General features: G+C 40.6%; 1 protein-coding gene across 2 annotated transcripts; it reads left to right on the forward strand.

Annotated features, from left to right (window-relative positions):
* The first annotated feature begins 5489 nt into the window (after positions 1-5489).
* LOC109880896 (follistatin-A) lies at positions 5490-21960 on the forward strand. Of its 2 annotated transcripts, none has more exons than XM_020473077.2 (6): positions 5490-5764; positions 7005-7196; positions 9048-9266; positions 9628-9852; positions 13412-13642; positions 20403-21960. In XM_020473077.2, exons 1-6 carry the CDS (start codon positions 5671-5673, stop codon positions 20492-20494), a joined length of 1053 nt encoding a protein of 350 aa, XP_020328666.2. In that variant the 5' UTR covers positions 5490-5670; the 3' UTR covers positions 20495-21960. The 2 variants fall into 2 exon arrangements, with proteins under 2 accessions (XP_020328666.2, XP_031685436.1); XM_031829576.1 differs by having other exon boundaries at positions 5554-5764; positions 7005-7214.
* Positions 21961-24324: the final 2364 nt, after the last annotated feature.

Genomic DNA, 24324 nt, shown 5'->3' on the forward strand with positions numbered 1-24324 from the left:
AGTAAGCCAGGGGAGACAGTACTGTAGATGTCTGTTGTCTGTTGTAACAGTCAGTAAGACATGGAAGACAGTACTGTAGATGTCTGTTGTAACAGTCAGTAAGCCAGGGGAGACAGTACTGTAGATGTCTGTTGTCTGTTGTAACAGTCAGTAAGCCAGGGGAGACAGTACTGTAGATGTCTGTTGTCTGTTGTAACAGTCAGTAAGCCAGGGGAGACAGTACTGTAGATGTCTGTTGTAACAGTCAGTAAGCCAGGGGAGACAGTACTGTAGATGTCTGTTGTCTGTTGTAACAGTCAGTAAGCCAGGGGAGACAGTACTGTAGATGTCTGTTGTAACAGTCAGTAAGCCAGGGGAGACAGTACTGTAGATGTCTGTTGTCTGTTGTAACAGTCAGTAAGACATGGGAGACAGTACTGTAGATGTCTGTTGTAACAGTCAGTAAGACATAGAAGACAGTACTGTAGATGTCTGTTGTAACAGTCAGTAAGCCAGGGGAGACAGTACTGTAGATGTCTGTTGTAACAGTCAGTAAGACATGGAAGACAGTACTGTAGATGTATGTTGTCTGTTGTAACAGTCAGTAAGACATAGAAGACAGTACTGTAGATGTCTGTTGTAACAGTCAGTAAGCCAGGGGAGACAGTACTGTAGATGTCTGTTGTAACAGTCAGTAAGACATGGGAGACAGTACTGTAGATGTGTGTTGTAACAGTCAGTAAGACATGGGAGACAGTACTGTAGATGTCTGTTGTAACAGTCAGTAAGACATGGGAGACAGTACTGTAGATGTGTGTTGTAACAGTCAGTAAGACATGGGAGACAGTACTGTAGATGTCTGTTGTAACAGTCAGTAAGACATAGAAGACAGTACTGTAGATGTCTGTTGTAACAGTCAGTAAGCCAGGGGAGACAGTACTGTAGATGTCTGTTGTAACAGTCAGTAAGACATGGAAGACAGTACTGTAGATGTCTGTTGTCTGTTGTAACAGTCAGTAAGCCAGGGGAGACAGTACTGTAGATGTCTGTTGTCTGTTGTAACAGTCAGTAAGACATGGGAGACAGTACTGTAGATGTGTGTTGTAACAGTCAGTAAGCCAGGGGAGACAGTACTGTAGATGTCTGTTGTAACAGTCAGTAAGCCAGGGGAGACAGTACTGTAGATGTGTGTTGTAACAGTCAGTAAGACATGGGAGACAGTACTGTAGATGTCTGTTGTAACAGTCAGTAAGACATGGGAGACAGTACTGTAGATGTCTGTTGTAACGGTCAGTAAGCCAGGGGAGACATTAGATGCACCTGTGGGAGTGATCGTGGACACTGACTCACATGCTGACCACACCGCTCACGTCGCTTGCTCATGTGGGAGTGATCGTGGACACTGACTCACATGCTGACCACACCGCTCACGTCGCTTGCTCATGTGGGAGTGATCGTGGACACTGACTCACATGCTGACCACACCGCTCACGTCGCTTGCTCATGTGGGAGTGATCGTGGACACTGACTCACATGCTGACCACACCGCTCACGTCGCTTGCTCATGTGGGAGTGATCGTGGACACTGACTCACATGCTGACCACACCGCTCACGTCGCTTGCTCATGTGGGAGTGATCGTGGACACTGACTCACATGCTGACCACACCGCTCACGTCGCTTGCTCATGTGGGAGTGATCGTGGACACTGACTCACATGCTGACCACACCGCTCACGTCGCTTGCTCATGTGGGAGTGATCGTGGACACTGACTCACATGCTGACCACACCGCTCACGTCGCTTGCTCATGTGGGAGTGATCGTGGACACTGACTCACATGCTGACCACACCGCTCACGTCGCTTGCTCATGTGGGAGTGATCGTGGACACTGACTCACATGCTGACCACACCGCTCACGTCGCTTGCTCATGTGCTGCATAATACACATACATATTATTCAATCGTTGCACCCACACCGCTCGCGCGTGCCAACGAGCATCTGCGTTGCCAAGCAATAGAAGTCAGTTCTATTGGTGACGCTGAACGCGGTGCAAGTCCTGCCTCTCTCATCTCCTCATTGGTTATACCCACGTGGGTGATTGAAAAATGAACCGAGGTCAGTCGGTCGTGGTAATACCATGAAAGTTAGATGCTAATCGCCATATAAAGTCCAAAGAAGAAAATGCCTTGGAAGGAGGAGAGATGACTAGAAACGATTCGGTTGACCGTTTTATGTGGATTAATTGTCGGAGTAGAGGACCGTGTGCATTTCAGGTAAAATAACAACTCAACATTTATATCCCGTGACAAATTAGCTAGCAACTGCAAGCTAAATTACCAGCAAGACGCCTCAGGAGAACAGGCCATGAGACGAACCAGCCAGGCACCTCAGGAAAACAGGCCATGAGATGGACAGACAGACGAACAAAGACAGATGACACAGGGAACAGCTCGTCCTTGTCCATATCACACAAAAGAAAATGACATTTATCATACTGTTTATCACAATGAGATGTGGATGTGCCCATTTGCAGGACGATTTGCTTCACCAGACAAAGATTAAACCGATAGTCCTGGACTAACCTGCTGACAGCCAGTTGAGAGAATGTTTTGATTTAGTTGTGTTTGATATGGGCTCTCTGGGATTGTACAGCAGCAGTTTAGCTGTCATGCACTGAATTGTAGTACATGCAATGGGGTTTATTTTATTAACCCATGAAATGCTGTAACACTCTTAGTTGGGAACGATAAACCGTTTCTGAACAGAATAAATCATGATTTATTCCACAGGGAAAATGTATTGTAAGATTTGTTTCAATTATTTTTCTTTTTTTCCCTCTTGAAATTAAACATGAAAGAGATCTCATTATGAGATACTTATTTCTATACAATCATTTCCTGCTGGCTATTTGGGTTACGTTTGTGTGGCGGCTCAAATTATAACACAAATCAAATCACAGTTGAAAATATACCTTTTGGTATAATTACAAAAATATTCTCAAAAAATATAATCAGAAATTCATGCAATACACAAGCACAATTTACATACAACTAGTCTGTAGGACTGACTAAAAAGGACTTTAAGTGCTTGTGTAACAGTATAACTTTAGACCGTCCCCACGCCCATACCCGGGCGCGAACCAGGGACCCTGCACACATCAACAACAACACCCACGAAGAATCGTTACCCATCGCTCCACAAAAGCCGCGGCCCTTGCCGAGCAAGGGGAACTACTACTTCAAGATCTCAGAGCCAGTGACGTCACCGATTGAAACGCTATTTAGCGAACACCGCTAACTAAACTAGCCGTTTCACATCCGTTACACTTGAGGTGATGATGCTGTTTCACCACCAGATGTCAGCATTGTATTGGGAACATCATCGCTATAGGCAACCTGTAACAAAACAATACCACGCCATATGTTGCTACTGGATCGTCAAACCATCCCCATTACACAAACTCAATGTGTGCAGAAGGCTTCCCCTTTGTTATGCTTCCTCAACGTGTATCTAAGTAGTTTAGTGAACCCGGCTAATAAATTAAAAGATTTATTGTGAAAATGAGTTTGTGTTGTCAAAAGCACATTAGCCAAAAGTAGCTGATTTTGTGTTTTGAAAAGGATATGTGGATGTGATTGAACTCAAACCCTGGTCTTGTAGTCTACTTTATCTCAACAGATTTTAACATAATTTGATTCTGTTATTTTTGGTAAATTAATGCAATTCTGATTTCTTCACCAGCTTGAAAACAATTCAATTCAATTCAATTCAAGGGCTTTATTGGCATGGGAAACATGTGTTAACATTGCCAAAGCAAGTAAGGTAGACAACATACAAAGTGAATATATAAAGACAACATCCCTACGTCCAATCAGGTTTCCAACCGTCCAATCAGGTTTCCACCCTTCCAATCAGGTTTCCACCCTTCCAATCAGGTTTCCAACCTTCCAATCAGGTTTCCACGTTGATTCAACGTCATCACTTTTTTGGTTGAAATGATATGGTAACAACGATGACTTGCCCAGTGGGATATGTTATTGAATACTTAAATGCAGGCCTACCTGGATCGAAAATATTTACTGCTTACTGTATAGGAAAAGTAAATATGATTTGCTGAAAAATTCATTTCGATGAGTCAATGTCAATTATTCCAATCATTTAAATACCATAGATGTATTCAAATGACGAAATTAATATATTATAAACCGTGTGCATAATGATTAAACATATTATTGTCCCTGAGTGAACTAGTCACGTTTTTCTAATTATTTATTTTATATTTTTATTAGTTTAAATGTGTTTTTTTTAAATCTGTAAATTAGTGTTTTGCCTGACAGTCCTAATATTCGGGATCCATGTCAACGCTTGACGCGTGTTTGAAGACGAAGGAGAATAGGCTATATTCTTTATTGCGTTATTTATCGGTGGTTTTCGGAAAAAGACGTAGTTATTCGGTAGTTTTCGGGAAAAATCGTTGTTTTTGTCGGTGGTTTTCGGAAAAAGACTTACTGGCTACAACATAGAGTCGTTACATAATTAGCGTCGTTAAAAACATCCCTCCGTGCACTTGTCTTGACAAGCCAGTTGTATAACCAACAGGCTGCAGAAGAGGTTTTCCGTCTTCCATGGACGATAGCTGATGTTCTAGCCTAGTCTAGCCTACATAGATAGTATTTAATGTAATACTCTCTGTCACACTGAAGACTATTCAGAAACAGGGTTAGTTATATTTATCAGTTTGACCTGACAGAGAAACTCAAAACAACTGCCTCATCTAATATTATCATCCCTTCCAGTATGTACTCTGAAATGTATTATTGGTAGGCAGCATGGACAGGTCATTCCAATAGACTAGTTAAAATATTAACACGTTTATCTGCAGTTGTCGGGAAAAAAAATATCCATGGTAACCGAGTCATCTGATGTTGGGGAATTGCCGGCCCGTAGACTTGATATTCATTTTGCCTGTTTTATGTAGATGAAGTATAGATAGGTTACATATAGGTTATATTAATATTAGCGTGGCAATTCTTTAACATTATAATTACAGTAGGTGTTATTACTATTATAATTAAACATGTTGGTGTTAGTAGTGCTAGTTTCAGTAGGCCTAGTATAAATAGTTTATGGTTACCGTAATAGCGGCCTATACTTTTATTTTGCCATAAAAGTAGGGATAAAATTGAATGTATTTAATTAATTGAGGTCTCACTGAAATAAACCAGGTCATTTACATTAACAGCTGGTAGATGCTGGTCCTGCTAGTCTTCTTATTATTGCTCTGTGTCTTGTTGCTCCTCTGTTGTTAAAAATATATATATATATATATTATTGACTTAGAACACGACAAAAAGCAAGTAATCTGCCATCAAGTTTATTTTTATTACACTATTTCTGGTCAGACAGAGAAAATTGCGACTATAGATGTCACCTGATTAGGATTGAAATATATTTTTTTTGGGGGGGGGGGGACATCCCTCTCTCCCTCTCCCCTCCCCCACGGACCAGAAGACCGCCTACCACAGATAGACGACCCGAGACCCCTTATAGATTTAAAAAGAGACGCTGCATTCTCAGACTGACATTCATTCAGCACTCACTGCCACCTTTTAAAAAGATTTACTCTGTTCGCTTAGCTGCTAGTGTCAATTCCCGATACCTTGTTCACTTCACTTCGTCTCCAGCACCATGCTCAGGATGCTACAGAAACTCCGTCTCCAGCCAGGGATGAGTCTATTATTGATATGGCTCTGTCATTTCATGGAAGATCAAAAAGTACAAGGTACATTATTATTATTATTATATTTTCCAAATCTTTTCGACCCCCCCCCCCCCCTCCACCCCCCTCAACAACAAAAAACTTATACTGCAAAGTGTATCCTTTTCTGTCTGCGTCCTGATGTGAATTGTAACGGTGACAGAATTTTCAGTGTTGCAAACGTTTCAAAGAGAGTTCTACATTCTTTCCATTTGGTTTGAAATTGCTCACGATCAGATTGACTGTACTAAACAGGTGCCATTAGGGTCGTTTCAACGAGATGTTATTGCAAGTTTTTTTCTAGCCCACACGATCAAGGCACATGGAAAGGCATTTTTAGATGGATTTCTTTCCCACTTGCTCTCCAAGTCTGTAATACTTGGAAAATGTTGTTAGTTTCACGGATTGCCATATCACCAGTCCGCTACGGTCAATATGATGGGACGCAGCAGTGTGGTGTGGCTGTATACACAGTTAACTCAAACTGAGATAGAGTTGGAGACGGTGCATGGCAGAGGAAAATGCTTGAAATTTGTGAAAACATTATTTGACCCATAGAATGTTGTTCATGTGCGTTGCAACCAACCCATTTCCGATCTATTTGTCATATGGAGATCGGTACTATCTTTATTATTGTTACATTGATAATGATTGAATACAGTTTGCTGATAATGATGCTCATAAATTACATAATGACAGAAAATGTCCCTTAATTTTCTTCCGCTGAAATTAACGTCAACAATATAAACCGTTTTAAATGCATCCTTTAAAAAAAGTTACAAATTAGTCGTATTGGTTGGTGTCCATATGTGTCTTTGGGCAACGTGTTGTTTTGGTAGCTATTCGTAAAATGCTGCTATGTCAGGTCTCCGTGTGATCTGCGTCCACGGATGCGAATTGCTAAAATATATTTGGAACAGATTTTACACAACCAGGCGTATAGTTCGAGCATCAAAATTCAAGAATGTCAAGAATAGGCTACAGTTGTTCTGGACTGTTATAATCGGACACAGAATGGATAGGCAATATAACCAGATTGCTCCACCGTCTGCATTTTGAACATGAATAACTCAGTACTTTGTATACAGTTTTACCATACCGGCTCTCAGTATTGAACATTGGTGACGGGATAACCAAGTGTTAAAATATTTTCATTACGGTGGAAAAAAAAGAATAAAAAACCTGACCCAGACACGTGTTGTCTGGGTCAGCGCCTTGGCTTCAGACTTTAATACGACTGGGACGTTTTCATGTTTGTTTCCAGCTGGCAACTGCTGGTTACAGCAAGGGAAGAACGGGAGGTGTCAGGTGCTCTACGTACCGGGGATGAGCCGAGAGGAGTGTTGTCGAAGCGGGAGGCTGGGGACGTCATGGACCGAGGAGGACGTACCCAACAGCACCTTGTTCCGGTGGATGATCTTTAACGGCGGAGCCCCTAACTGCATACCCTGCAAAGGTTCACGTTTTATTAGTCGTATGTATGGGATACACGTTATACAGTATACACCGTCTAACAAAATGTATGTATGGGATACACGTTATACAGTATACACCGTCTAACAAAATGTATGTATGGGATACACGTTATACAGTATACACCGTCTAACAACATGTATGTATGGGATACACGTTATACAGTATACACCGTCTAACAAAATGTATGTATGGGATACACGTTATACAGTATACACCGTCTAACAAAATGTATGTATGGGATACACGTGTTATACAGTATACACCGTCTAACAACATGTATGTATGGGATACACGTGTTATACAGTATACACCGTCTAACAACATGTATGTATGGGATACACATGTTATACAGTATACACCGTCTAACAACATGTATGTATGGGATACACGTGTTATACAGTATACACCGTCTAACAACATGTATGTATGGGATACACGTGTTATACAGTATACACCGTCTAACAACATGTATGTATGGGATACACGTGTTATACAGTATACACCGTCTAACAACATGTATGTATGGGATACACGTGTTATACAGTATACACCGTCTAACAACATGTATGTATGGGATACACGTGTTATACAGTATACACCGTCTAACAACATGTATGTATGGGATACACGTGTTATACAGTATACACCGTCTAACAACATGTATGTATGGGATACACGTGTTATACAGTATACACCGTCTAACAACATGTATGTATGGGATACACGTGTTATACAGTATACACCGTCTAACAACATGTATGTATGGGATACACATGTTATACAGTATACACCGTCTAACAACATGTATGTATGGGATACACGTGTTATACAGTATACACCGTCTAACAACATGTATGTATGGGATACACGTGTTATACAGTATACACCGTCTAACAACATGTATGTATGGGATACACGTGTTATACAGTATACACCGTCTAACAACATGTATGTATGGGATACACGTGTTATACAGTATACACCGTCTAACAACATGTATGTATGGGATACACGTGTTATACAGTATACACCGTCTAACAACATGTATGTATGGGATACACGTGTTATACAGTATACACCGTCTAACAACATGTATGTATGGGATACACGTGTTATACAGTATACACCGTCTAACAACATGTATGTATGGGATACACGTGTTATACAGTATACACCGTCTAACAACATGTATGTATGGGATACACGTGTTATACAGTATACACCGTCTAACAACATGTATGTATGGGATACACGTGTTATACACTATACACCGTCTAACAACATGTATGTATGGGATACACGTGTTATACAGTATACACCGTCTAACAACATGTATGTATGGGATACACGTGTTATACAGTATACAATAAAATAATATATAAAATAATATATAAAATAATATATAATAGTATAAAATGCTTTCTTTCAGGTTCCTTTTCCACAATGCAACAACAATAAGAACTAATACAATTTAAGAATAGGGAACATAAAGTACATGTCTCATAAAATATAATACACATTTTAGCATTAATATAATACATGAAGGCACAATTTATCGTCCAATATTTACACGTGTTTTGGGGAAGGGGGATTGGCGGAAATTGTTTAAACGGAGGTGTATTTAGAAATCATAGAGTCTGGTAGCAACAATTGTGACTTGTGTAAACAATGTTACAACTTCATTTATATTTAAGTGGAAACTCAATTAGACTAATTTGTCGACACGTTTAAAGTTTATTGACCTCGTTGCGTCTAAACATGGTCTATTCTCCATAATTGTGTTTCATATCATTTAATAAACTTGATATATTGACATCTCTTCTAACTCCAGAAACGTGTGACAACGTGGACTGTGGACCCGGAAAGAGCTGCAAGATGAACAGGAGAAGTAAGCCGCGCTGCGTCTGTGCTCCAGACTGCTCCGATGTCACTTGGAAAGGACCTGTCTGCGGGTCGGATGGAAAGACATACAAAGACGAGTGCGTGTTGCTCAAGTCCAAATGTAAAGTCCATCTGGACCTGGATGTGCAGTACCAGGGCAAATGCAAGAGTAAGTCCACCGGGCAGGCAGACCCAAATGCATAAAAATAATAATAACATCAGCTACTTATTCATATCCAATTCTTTGGAAACTTTTCCCATTATAATTGGTCTTTTGACCAATCACATCAGATCTAATTGGTCAAAAGACCAATTAGTGAAACAAAGATTAGAATTGGGCAGCCTGTCTAAAGGCAGCCAATGTGGATGCCTGTCTAAAGGCAACCAATGGGATTCAGTCTGATTGCATTTTATTTGATCACAGTGAGTAATGGTCGATTCACAGGTGTTTCATTAAGGCACATCTGGTTGGCTTGTTACTCTACGGATATGAATCACCATATTGATTTGACTCCGTTTCGTTCTGACAGAGACCTGCCGTGACGTCTTGTGCCCAGGAAGCTCCACGTGCGTCGTGGACCAGACAAATAACGCGTACTGTGTGACCTGTAATCGGATCTGCCCTGAACAGACGTCACCGCAGCAGTTCCTGTGTGGCAACGACGGGATCATCTACACCAGCGCGTGCCATCTGAGGAGGGCGACATGTCTCCTGGGAACATCCATAGGAGTAGCATACCAGGGGAAATGCATCAGTAAGTAGTGTCTCCTGGGAACATCCATAGGAGTAGCATACCAGGGGAAATGCATCAGTAAGTAGTGTCTCCTGGGAACATGCATAGGAGTAGCACACCAAGGGGAAATGCATCAGTCAGTAGTGTCTCCTGGGAACATCCATAGGAGTAGCATACCAGGGGAAATGCATCAGTCAGTAGTGTCTCCTGGGAACACGCATAGGAGTAGCACACCAAGGGAAATGCATCAGTCAGTAGGCCTAAGCTTTTGAAGCAACAGTATATAATTGGGCTTAGTCAGCCTGCCCCCCCCCCCCAAAAAAAAAAAACTTTAGCCCCTACCCTCTAGACACGTAACCATATGGTTTACACAGGTCCAATTCTTTAAGGCTGCATTTACACAGGCAGTCAAATTCAGATATTTCACCACTAATTGGTCTTTTGACCAATCAGATCAGATATTTCACCACTAATTGGTCTTTTGACCAATCAGATCAGATCTTTTTGCCAATAATTGGGCAAAATATCAGAATTGGGCTGCCTGTGTAAATGCAGCATAAGAGATCCACAAGTTTCTAACGGAAGGGGCTAGGGGTTATTTCTGGACATGGCCTACGTACTGTGGTCCCTCTTGGACACTCAAATCCGTCCCAGCTCACACTGTACACCAGGGGTTGGAACCGGTTCAGGGAACAGAACCAAAGATGTTTTTTTTTAAATAGAACCGGTCTCGTTCCAGTTCCAACACTTACTTCTTATCATTTAAAAAACCCGTTGATGACTAAACTCAAGAAAAGTTGCGTTATTTGTTTTTAAGCAATATGATTGGCTGTTCATCCACTACGGCTCCAACGAATCACAACTTCTCGAGCGGTACAGAAGTTGATAGCTACGTTCACACAGCACACGCGAGCTGTCCAGAGCTGAAAGAAGCGTCCACCTATCTACTCGCTGAGCTTATTGATTTTAGGGAAAGAGATTTACAAAAGTAAACCAATAAGTGAACAGACTAGCAATACACTGGCTACTGTTGCTAGTATGCTAATTGAAAGCTACAAAATACTCTTTATCATTAGTGTTGACCAACTTACTGTAGCCAGGTCCATATCACTTTTGGAACACAATTGTCTTAAAGGGGCAGGGTCCTATTTTACAACATTAAAATGAGTTACATTGTTAAATGATATGAAACTGCTTATTTAATACACATCATAATAACCAGATGTAGCTTACAGCTGAATACAGATAGAAAGCCTGTCAACCTATAGTCTCTGCATGACCCCAATGCATTTAAAAACAGCACCACGTCTGGCATCAAGTTAATATTGGACCCTGTCATGGCCCAGAGTTTTACCTGACCAGATCATGAGATCAGAAAAAAACTCCAAGCCCCAGAAAAGACAAACACCAACTTTTGAACCTGTTGTACCACCACTGCCCAGGGATTCAAGCCTCCTCCTGCATCCTCTCTCGCTATCTCCCAACCTGTTGTACCACCACTGCCCAGGGATTCAATCCGCCTCCTGCATCCTCTCTCGCTATCTCCCAACCTGTTGTACCACCACTGCCCAGGGATTCAAGCCTCCTCCTGCACCCTCTCTCTCGCTATCTCCCAACCTGTTGTACCACCACTGCCCAGGGATTCAAGCCTCCTCCTGCACCCTCTCTCGCTATCTCCCAACCTGTTGTACCACCACTGCCCAGGGTTTCAAGCCGCCTCCTGCATCCTCTCTCGCTATCTCCCAATCCTTAACATTTCTGTCGCATCTCGCGCCTTACACTTGTCCATCACACATGTCAACAACTAGGTTGCCCGCTCTGGAGCTAAATGTAAAATAAATATATAAATATATATCACAGGTTAAAAAAAGGAACTGAAAGGAACGATTTAATCCTGTACTTTTATTTTGTTCGAACCAGAATTTTATTATGCTGGTCGGAACAGTGGAACAGAATGGGGAACAAAAATAGTGGTTCTGTTCCGAAGGAAATAGTTGGAAAATGATTTCAGTTCTTAACCATGCTGTACAGTACTTACAATATAGTCTGAATGTAGGCTTTACCATAGAAATGTAATCTATAGAAGGGATTTAGAGCCCCTAACCCTGGCAATCTGACTGGTAAACTCATGGGTATTCGTTCTAAACATTCTATTTCTATGGCCTGTACCTCGTAGGCTGATTCTCTTTGCCAACATTTGAGTTGTTTTTAGTCCACTCTGCCAACATTCCACATAAATGGAGGTTCTCCAAGCAGAGCCATTGAAGCTGTGGATGTTAAGTGTACCTGGGAATACTTTGTACTTGTTACTGTTTAGAATATGATGGACGTCTGATTGTTTCCTGAAGTGGGCAGCATTACCCACAACACAGCTGAGGACGTTTCTCCTCCCCACTACAATGATACTTGACCACACATGACCTAACATAGGACATGACTCAATACGACCCACTACGGTTACATAGGACATGACTCAATACGACCCACTACGGTTACATAGGACATGACTCAATACGACCCACTACGGTTACATAGGACATGACTCAATACGACCCACTACGGTTACATAGGACATGACTCAATACGACCCACTATGGTTACATAGGACATGACTCAATACGACCCACTACGGTTACATAGGACATGACTCAATACGACCCACTACGGCTACATAGGACATGACTCAATACGACCCACTACGGTTACATAGGACATGACTCAATACGACCCACTACGGTTACATAGGACATGACTCAATACGACCCACTACGGTTACATAGGACATGACTCAATACGACCCACTACGGTTACATGGTGATATGACTCAATACGACCCACTACGGTTACATAGGACATGACTCAATACGACCCACTACGGTTACATAGGACATGACTCAATACGACCCACTACGGTTACATAGGACATGACTCAATACGACCCACTACGGTTACATGTTGATATGATTCATCACGACCCACTATGGTTACATGGAGATATGACTCACCACGTTCCACTACGGTTACATGGTTATATGACTCAATACGACCCACTACGGTTACATGGTTATATGACTCAAACGACCCACTACGGTTACATAGGACATGACTCAATACGACCCTCTAAGGTTACATGGTTATATGACTCAATACGACCCACTACGGTTACATGGTTATATGACTCACTACAACCCACTACGGTTACATGGTTATATGACTCAATACGACCCACTACGATCCACTACGTTTACATGGTGATATGACTCACCACGACCCACTACGGTTACATGGTTATATGACTCAATACGACCCACTACGGTTACATGGTTATATGACTCAATACGACCCACTACGGTTACATAGGACATGACTCAATACGACCCACTACGGTTACATGGTGATATGACTCAATACGACCCACTACGGTTACATAGGACATGGCTCACTATGACCCACTACGGTAACATGGTTATTTGATTCAATACGACCCACTACGTTTACATGGTGATATGCCAAGCAGCACCAACGAGGCGTCGGTCTGATAAGTTCTGTCTTTCTTCTCCTCTCCTCTCTCTGGCTCCAGAGGCCAAGTCGTGCGAGGACATCCAATGCAGTGTGGGGAAGAAGTGTCTGTGGGACGCCAGGATGAGCCGAGGCCGCTGCTCCCTCTGTGAGGAGGCGTGTCCAGAGAGCCGGATGGACGAGGCGGTGTGCGCCAGCGACAACACCACCTACCCCTCGGAGTGTGTTATGAAGCAGACTGCCTGCTCTCTGGGAACGCTCCTGGAGGTTAAGCATTCAGGATCTTGCAACTGTAAGTAATCACCACAGCAAAAGACAATTCCATGATCTTTCCCAACAATAATCCCTCCCTCGTCTCGTCTTGAGCCCCCGCCCCTGCAAACTCCTACACCGCCCCCCCGCCCGCCCACCCCCCCACCCACCCGGCACAGCTCAGCACAGCTTAACGCATCTGAAAGGACTTGAGAATGGGAGAACTTGCATGATGTTGTCTGTGTTGCTGGCTTCTCTAACAAAAAAACATCTGCAAAAACAAACGTAAAAGTTTAAAAAAATATATATCTACAGTGGGGAGAACAAGTATTTGATACACTGCTGATTTTGCAGGTTTTCCTACTTTCAAAGCATGTAGAGGGCTGTAATATTTTATCATAGGGTACACTATGGTACACATAGGTACAAAAAAATCCAGAAAATCACATTGTATGATTTTTAAGTAATTAATTAGCATTTTATTGCATGACATAAGTATTTGATACATCAGAAAAGCAGAACTTAATATTTGGTACAGAAACCTTTGTTTGCAATTACAGAGATCATACGTTTATTGTAGTTCTTGACCAGGTTTGCACACACTGCAGCAGGGATGTTGGCCCACTCCTCAAAATAGACCTTGTCCAGATCATTCAGGTTTCGGGGCTGTCGCTGTGCAATACAAACTTTCAGCTCCCTCCAAAGAGTTTCTATTGGGTTCAGGTCTGGAGACTGGCTAGGCCACTCCAGCACCTTGAGATGCTTCTTACAGAGCCACTCCTTAGTTGCCCTGGCTGTGTGTTTCGGGTCGTTGTCATGCTGGAAGACACAGCCACGACCCATCTTCAATGCTCTTACTGAGGGAAGGAGGTTGTTGGTCAAGATCTCGCGATACATGGCCCCATCCATCCTCCCCTCAATACGGTCTTGGCCATTGTGGAGAGGTTGGAGTCTGTTTGATTGAGTGTGTGGACAGGTGTCTTTTATACAGGTAACGAGTTCAAACAGGTGCAGTTAATACAGGTAATGAGTGGAGAACAGGAGGGCTTCTTAAAGAAAAACGAACAGGTCTGTGAGAGCTGGAATTCTTACTGGTTGGTAGGTGATCAAATACTTATGTCATGCAATAAAATGCAAATTAATTACTTAAAAATCATACAATGTGATTTTCTGGATTTTTGTTTTAGATTCCGTCTCTCACAGTTGAAGTGTACCTATGATAAAAATTACAGACCTCTACATGCTTTGTAAGTAGAAAAACTTGCAAAATCGGCAGTGCATCAAATACTTGTTATCCCCACTGTATATATACACAGATTAAGGACAGTTCAAAAGAGAACTACCCTTTTTTTTGGGGGGGGGGAGAGGTCGAGATGCTAACTCCATGAAAATAACAAGAGACTAACTTTTACAATTAGAACAGTGAAATGTTCAGTATTTAACAGCTAGTTTGTGGTCATCATCTCACTTCCGTGCATTTTTAAAAACATGTTTTTTTATTGTCATAGTTAAAATTGTATTTTTCATCAAGACAGACAGATAATGGTAATATCTTTACAGATTCGACATTCCATGGTCACATTGCTAATTTTATGTTAATAATGCATTATGTTTTTTCTTTTTGGGGTGTAATCAATCAATTCAAAATAGACTATGTCTGTAATGGTACACACCGCTCTGCTAACATGTAATATAGAGTCAGAATGAAACACACGTAGATCTGCTATAACATGTAATATAGAGTCAGAATGACAACACACACCGCTCTGCTAACATGTAATATAGAGTCAGAATGAAACACACATAGATCTGCTAACATGTAATATAGAGTCAGAATGAAACACACACCGCTCTGCTAACATGTAATATAGAGTCAGAATGAAACACACACCGCTCTGCTAACATGTAATATAGAGTCAGAATGAAACAGACACCGCTCTGCTAACATGTAATATAGAGTCAGAATGAAACACACACCGCTCTGCTAACATGTAATATAGAGTCAGAATGAAACACACGTAGATCTGCTATAACATGTAATATAGAGTCAGAATGACAACACACACCGCTCTGCTAACATGTAATATAGAGTCAGAATGACAACACACACCGCTCTGCTAACATGTAATATAGAGTCAGAATGAAACACACATAGATCTGCTATAACATGTAATATAGAGTCAGAATGAAAACACACATAGATCTGCTATAACATGTAATATAGAGTCAGAATGAAACACACATAGATCTGCTATAACATGTAATATAGAGTCAGAATGAAAACACACATAGATCTGCTATAACATGTAATATAGAGTCAGAATGAAACACACATAGATCTGCTATAACATGTAATATAGAGTCAGAATGAAACACACGTAGATCTGCTATAACATGTAATATAGAGTCAGAATGAAAACACACATAGATCTGCTATAACATGTAATATAGAGTCAGAATGAAACACACATAGATCTGCTATAACATGTAATATAGAGTCAGAATGAAACACACATAGATCTGCTATAACATGTAATATAGAGTCAGAATGAAAACACACATAGATCTGCTATAACATGTAATATAGAGTCAGAATGAAACACACGTAGATCTGCTATAACATGTAATATAGAGTCAGAATGAAACAGACACCGCTCTGCTAACATGTAATATAGAGTCAGAATGAAACACACACCGATCTGCTATAACATGTAATATAGAGTCAGAATGAAACACACACCGCTCTGCTAACATGTAATATAGAGTCAGAATGAAAACACACACCACTCGGCTATAACATGTAATATAGAGTCAGAATGAAAACACACACCACTCTGCTAACATGTAATATAGAGTCAGAATGACAACACACACCACTCTGCTAACATGTAATATAGAGTCAGAATGACAACACACATAGATCTGCTATAACATGTAATATAGAGTCAGAATGAAACACACATAGATCTGCTATAACATGTAATATAGAGTCAGAATGAAACACACATAGATCTGCTATAACATGTAATATAGAGTCAGAATGAAACACACACCGCTCTGCTAACATGTAATATAGAGTCAGAATGACAACACACACCACTCTGCTAACATGTAATATAGAGTCAGAATGAAAACACACACCACTCTGCTATAACATGTAATATAGAGTCAGAATGAAAACACACACCACTCTGCTAACATGTAATATAGAGTCAGAATGAAACACACATAGATCTGCTATAACATGTAATATAGAGTCAGAATGACAACACACACCACTCTGCTAACATGTAATATAGAGTCAGAATGAAAACACACACCACTCTGCTATAACATGTAATATAGAGTCAGAATGAAAACACACACCACTCTGCTAACATGTAATATAGAGTCAGAATGAAACACACATAGATCTGCTATAACATGTAATATAGAGTCAGAATGAAACACACATAGATCTGCTATAACATGTAATATAGAGTCAGAATGAAACACACATAGATCTGCTATAACATGTAATATAGAGTCAGAATGAAACACACATAGATCTGCTATAACATGTAATATAGAGTCAGAATGACAACACACACCACTCTGCTATAACATGTAATATAGGGTCAGAATGAAACACACATAGATCTGCTATAACATGTAATATAGAGTCAGAATGAAAACACACACCACTCGGCTATAACATGTAATATAGAGTCAGAATGAAACACACATAGATCTGCTATAACATGTAATATAGAGTCAGAATGAAACACACATAGATCTGCTATAACATGTAATATAGAGTCAGAATGAAACACACATAGATCTGCTATAACATGTAATATAGAGTCAGAATGAAACACACATAGATCTGCTATAACATGTAATATAGAGTCAGAATGACAACACACGTAGATCTGCTATAACATGTAATATAGAGTCAGAATGAAAACACACACCACTCTGCTAACATGTAATATAGAGTCAGAATGAAAACACACATAGATCTGCTATAACATGTAATATAGAGTCAGAATGAAACACACATAGATCTGCTATAACATGTAATATAGAGTCAGAATGAAACACACATAGATCTGCTATAACATGTAATATAGGGTCAGAATGAAACACACATAGATCTGCTATAACATGTAATATAGAGTCAGAATGAAAACACACACCACTCGGCTATAACATGTAATATAGAGTCAGAATGAAACACACATAGATCTGCTATAACATGTAATATAGAGTCAGAATGAAACACACATAGATCTGCTATAACATGTAATATAGAGTCAGAATGAAACACACATAGATCTGCTATAACATGTAATATAGAGTCAGAATGAAACACACATAGATCTGCTATAACATGTAATATAGAGTCAGAATGAAACACACATAGATCTGCTATAACATGTAATATAGAGTCAGAATGAAAACACACACCACTCTGCTAACATGTAATATAGAGTCAGAATGAAAACACACACCGCTCTGCTATAACATGTAATATAGAGTCAGAATGACAACACACGTAGATCTGCTATAACATGTAATATAGAGTCAGAATAAAAACATACACCAGTTGCATACATTCATATAAGTGCATAAGGTGATTGTAAAATTAGTGCCGATTTATATAAAATTATTTAAATTGAACCTCAACACAAAGACTACCTATTTCTACCAAGATTCTACCTGCTCACTAAACTGGGGCTATACCTGCCTTCAAATTTTCCCAAAATAGCCTCAAAGAAATGATAGAAGTTACATTCTAAGTCGCTATATGTCAAAGAATGTCTGATGAAATAATTTCATTTTCATCCTGATGAATAAATCTGGATTTCTTCCACTACACTACATGATTATATATGATGTTCGACTGACTACATTTCTTCCACTACACTACATGATTATATGATGTTCGACTGACTTTATTACTTCCACTAAACTACATGATTATATATGATGTTCGACTGACTACATTTCTTCCACTACACTACATGATTATATGATGTTCGACTGACTACATTTCTTCCACTACACTACATGATTATAAGATGTTCGACTGACTATATTACTTCCACTAAACTACATGATTATATATGATGTTCGACTGACTACATTTCTTCCACTACACTACATGATTATATGATGTTCGACTGACTACATTTATTCCACTACACTACATGATTATATGATGTTCGACTGACTACATTTATTCCACTACACTACATGATTATATATGATGTTCAACTGACTATATTACTTCCACTAAACTACATGATTATATATGATGTTCAACTGACTACATTTATTCCACTAAACTACATGATTATATATGATGTTCGACTGACTACATTTATTCCACTACACTACATGATTATATGATGTTCGACTGACTACATTTATTCCACTAAACTACATGATTATATATGATGTTCGACTGACTACATTTATTCCACTACACTACATGATTATATGATGTTCGACTGACTACATTTATTCCACTACACTACATGATTATATGATGTTCGACTGACTACATTTATTCCACTAAACTACATGATTATATATGATGTTCGACTGACTACATTTATTCCACTACACTACATGATTATATGATGTTCGACTGACTACATTTCTTCCACTAAACTACATGATTATAAATGAGTCTCGACTGACTACATTTATTCCACTAAACTATATGATTATATATGATGTTCAACTGACTACATTTCTTCCACTAAACTACATGATTATATATGATGTTCGACTGACTATATTTATTCCACTAAACTATATGATTATATATGATGTTCAACTGACTACATTTCTTCCACTACACTACATGATTATATATGATGTTCAACTGACTACATTTCTTCCACTAAACTACATGATTATATATGATGTTCAAATCACTATATTTCCTCCACTACACTACATGATTATATGATGTTCGACTGACTACATTTCCTCCACTACACTACATGATTATATGATGTTCGACTGACTACATTTCCTCCACTAAACTACATGATTATATGATGTTCGACTGACTACATTTATTCCACTACACTACATGATTATATGATGTTCGACTGACTACTTTAATGTAAATGTGCCTTATTAAGGTACGTGTAGATTACAACTTCTTTTAAAAGACCTTTGCCATGATCACCTCATGAAAGAAGCATTTACCCTATAAGCAGAAGTAGCAGCTTGCAAATTTTTTAAAATCTTAATTCTCCTCAGTCACTTTCTTCTTGTAGAAAATTAACATGTGTTCTATCCACCTATCTGTACTTACTGCTGTGTGTGATGAATGTAATGAATGTTGTCTATCAGAATATATGTATATATATAAAAACAAATCCCTTTTGGATTTGATGAGGTACTGCTCGTTTTGTATTGTTGTCTCTCTTGCCTTTTACATTTCCAAAAATCAAAGCTGTGTGGTTGGCCTGGCTCATGTCCTGCTCGATAGGTCATAGGTCAAACTGCTGTGACCCCAGAGAAACACTCCGCCCAATGGCAGCCACTGTACTGTGTCTGAGACAAACAGAGACTTTTTTTAAAAATAAAGAAGAGAAAGCCATTGAATACCTCACCCCCCCCCCCCCCCGCCAAGTCCCATCTCTTCCCTGAAACATGCCAACACCACCACGCTTTCCTGTGGCTTTGTGCAGGGAGTGGGGGGGGGGGCTTTTGAGAATCTTCACTGAATATTGTTCTGCTGCGTTGCTGTCGTGCTCTTTATTCATACACCGGCTATCATATATTCTCCCATCTAGCCATAACGGAAGACCGTGAGGAAGAGGAGGAGGAGCAAGAAGATCAGGACTACATGGTTCACATCCATCTGTCCCCCTTATTGGATGGATAGACTGTCTATCATATCCACCTGACCTTCTTATTGGATGGATAGGCTGTCTATCATATCCACATGCTCTCCTTATTGGTTGGATAAGCTGTCTATCATATCCACATGCTCTCCTTATTGGTTGGATAGGCTGTCTATCATATCCACATGCTCTCCTTATTGGTTGGATAGGCTGTCTATCATATCCACATGCTCTCCTTATTGGTTGGATAGGCTGTCTATCATATCCACATGCTCTCCTTATTGGTTGGATAGGCTGTCTATCATATCCACATGCTCTCCTTATTGGTTGGATAAGCTGTCTATCATATCCACATGCTCTCCTTATTGGTTGGATAAGCTGTCTATCATATCCACATGCTCTCCTTATTGGTTGGATAGGCTGTCTATCATATCCACATGCTCTCCTTATTGGTTGGATAAGCTGTCTATCATATCCACATGCTCTCCTTATTGGTTGGATAGGCTGTCTATCATATCCACATGCTCTCCTTATTGGTTGGATAGGCTGTCTATCATATCCACATGCTCTCCTTATTGGTTGGATAGGCTGTCTATCTACCTGCCTGGTCTCCACAAAGGGAACAGTCCTAGGGCCAGGTCTCATGTTGTCCATACTGTACAGTACATATGTATATGCTTATTTATACATATTGTTCAGTTCTGCTAGATGTTTTATTTATACTGTGTTTTGTGTTATTTTTAAAAATAATTTATACATTTACAATGTTCAGGATTACTGTGTACCATGTTATTGTTACCACTTGTTTCTATTTGTTTTGTTGTCCTGTTTATTTTTCCCTTCCTTCCTTCATTTTTTATTTTTATATATAATGAAGAAAAATATATTTCTCCAAAGAGAAGCAGTGTTATTTATACAGAGTGTATACACTGACAGTGAAGTATCCGTCTCCATTCTGTAAGCTGTAGTGGACTCTCATGACTCCCTGTGCTGGACTAACCTACCTATGTTCTCAGTGTTAGATATCTCATTCACACATCAATGCATGCTTTAGCCTACTGTGTGTTTATTTATGGGGGGAAATCTTATCTGTCAATCATTCATGTACAGAAATGTTTCTGCTTTTTTGTTTTTGTCTAACCCATTATTATAACTTGCTAAAGGGACATTTGTTAGGGTCAAATCTATTTTAATTCCAATGCGTTTTCAGGAAGTAAACCCAACACTTGATTGTGCTCCATGTAGTCTCTTGCAGAGCTCACCTGACTAAAATGCTATACACATACACATACACTGTATTAAACCTCATCACTTTGCTTGTCTTATACTGTCCTTGTTCTTCCTCAGAATGCATTTTCATTTTTAACAAATCACAAATACAAAATTCTGTTATAAGTATATAGTTATTTTATTATAATTTTTTTTTGTACATACAGAACGTCTGATGGTATTTGTACAGATATGAAGAGTAAAAACAATAAAACATAAACCTTTTTTTTCTCCTTTACACGTTTGTTTGTTTCTGACTCGTAAAGAAGACTGAAGATCTCACTGTCTTTGATATACAAACGTATTAGACATTTTTTTTTTAATCACTGACACCAAAACACCAAAAAAACGTATTTCACCAAAGAATTCAACACTGTGATATGCACTATACATTGATCTATATCTTGGGCCATTAAGAAATTACATTAACTACAAGCCCTATGAAATGTGTCCCCATAGACGTATTGAGTAACAACAGCTGATTCCAGAGTATTGTCTGTTGTTTATTGGTACAGTAATGCTATTTAAGGCAGAATGATCTCAAGTAGGAGTGCTGATCTGAGATCAGTTTATACTGTTAAGTCATAACTAATACGATCTTATGGACTGATCCTAGATCAGCACTCCTACCTAATCTGATACATGTGCCTAGATCAAACAGACACTTTGTTGTTTATATTATACTAAGAGGTGTGTCTGTAAGAGGTTGGTCCTAGCTAGCTGAACCATGGGGTTGATCCTAGCCAGCTGAATCATGGGGTTTGTCCTAGCCAGCTGAATCATGGGGTTTGTCCTAGTCAGCTGAATCATGGGGTTTGTCCTAGCCAGCTGAATCATGGGGTTTGTCCTAGCCAGCTGAACCATGGGGTTTGTCCTAGCCAGCTGAACCATGGGGTTGGTCCTAGCTAGCTGAACCATGGGGTTGATCCTAGCCAGCTGAATCATGGGGTTTGTCCTAGCCAGCTGAATCATGGGGTTGGTCCTAGCTAGCTGAACCATGGGGTTGATCCTAGCCAGCTGAATCATGGGGTTTGTCCTAGCCAGCTGAATCATGGGGTTTGTCCTAGCCAGCTGAACCATGGGGTTGATCCTAGCCAGCTGAACCATGGGGTTGATCCTAGCCAGCTGAATCATGGGGTTTGTCCTAGCCAGCTGAATCATGGGGTTGATCCTAGCCAGCTGAACCATGGGGTTGATCCTAGCCAGCTGAATCATGGGGTTGATCCTAGCCAGCTGAACCATGGGGTTGATCCTAGCCAGCTGAATCATGGGGTTTGTCCTAGCCAGCTGAATCATGGGGTTGGTCCTAGCTAGCTGAACCATGGGGTTGATCCTAGCCAGCTGAATCATGGGGTTTGTCCTAGCCAGCTGAATCATGGGGTTTGTCCTAGCCAGCTGAACCATGGGGTTGATCCTAGCCAGCTGAATCATGGGGTTTGTCCTAGCCAGCTGAATCATGGGGTTTGTCCTAGTCAGCTGAATCATGGGGTTTGTCCTAGCCAGCTGAATCATGGGGTTTGTCCTAGCCAGCTGAATCATGGGGTTTGTCCTAGTCAGCTGAATCATGGGGTTTGTCCTAGCCAGCTGAATCATGGGGTTGGTCCTAGCCAGCTGAATCATGGGGTTGATCCTAGCCAGCTGAATCATGGGGTTGATCCTAGCCAGCTGAATCATGGGGTTGATCCTAGCTAGCAAATTCATGGGGTTGATCCTAGCTAGCAAATTCATGGGGTTGATCCTAGCCAGCTGAATCATGGGGTTTGTCCTAGCCAGCTGAATCATGGGGTTGATCCTAGCCAGCTGAATCATGGGGTTGGTCCTAGCTAGCTGAACCATGGGGTTGGTCCTAGCTAGCTGAATCATGGGGTTGGTCCTAGCCAGCTGAATCATGGGGTTGATCCTAGCCAGCTGAATCATGGGGTTGATCCTAGCCAGCTGAATCATGGGGTTTGTCCTAGCCAGCTGAACCATGGGGTTGATCCTAGCCAGCTGAATCATGGGGTTTGTCCTAGCCAGCTGAATCATGGGGTTTGTCCTAGCCAGCTGAATCATGGGGTTTGTCCTAGCCAGCTGAATCATGGGGTTTGTCCTAGCCAGCTGAATCATGGGGTTTGTCCTAGCCAGCTGAATCATGGGGTTTGTCCTAGCCAGCTGAATCATGGGGTTTGTCCTAGCCAGCTGAATCATGGGGTTGATCCTAGCCAGCTGAATCATGGGGTTGGTCCTAGCTAGCAAATTCATGGGGTTTGTCCTAGCCAGCTGAATCATGGGGTTGATCCTAGCCAGCTGAATCATGGGGTTTGTCCTAGCCAGCTGAATCATGGGGTTGGTCCTAGCCAGCTGAATCATGGGGTTTGTCCTAGCCAGCTGAATCATGGGGTTTGTCCTAGCCAGCTGAATCATGGGGTTGATCCTAGCTAGCTGAACCATGGGGTTGATCCTAGCTAGCTGAACCATGGGGTTGGTCCTAGCTAGCAAATTCATGGGGTTGATCCTAGCTAGCAAATTCATGGGGTTGATCCTAGCCAGCTGAATCATGGGGTTGGTCCTAGCCAGCTGAATCATGGGGTTTGTCCTAGCCAGCTGAATCATGGGGTTTGTC

The sequence above is a fragment of the Oncorhynchus kisutch genome, linkage group LG8 (genome assembly GCF_002021735.2).
Source record: "Oncorhynchus kisutch isolate 150728-3 linkage group LG8, Okis_V2, whole genome shotgun sequence".
NCBI lineage: Eukaryota > Metazoa > Chordata > Actinopteri > Salmoniformes > Salmonidae > Oncorhynchus > Oncorhynchus kisutch.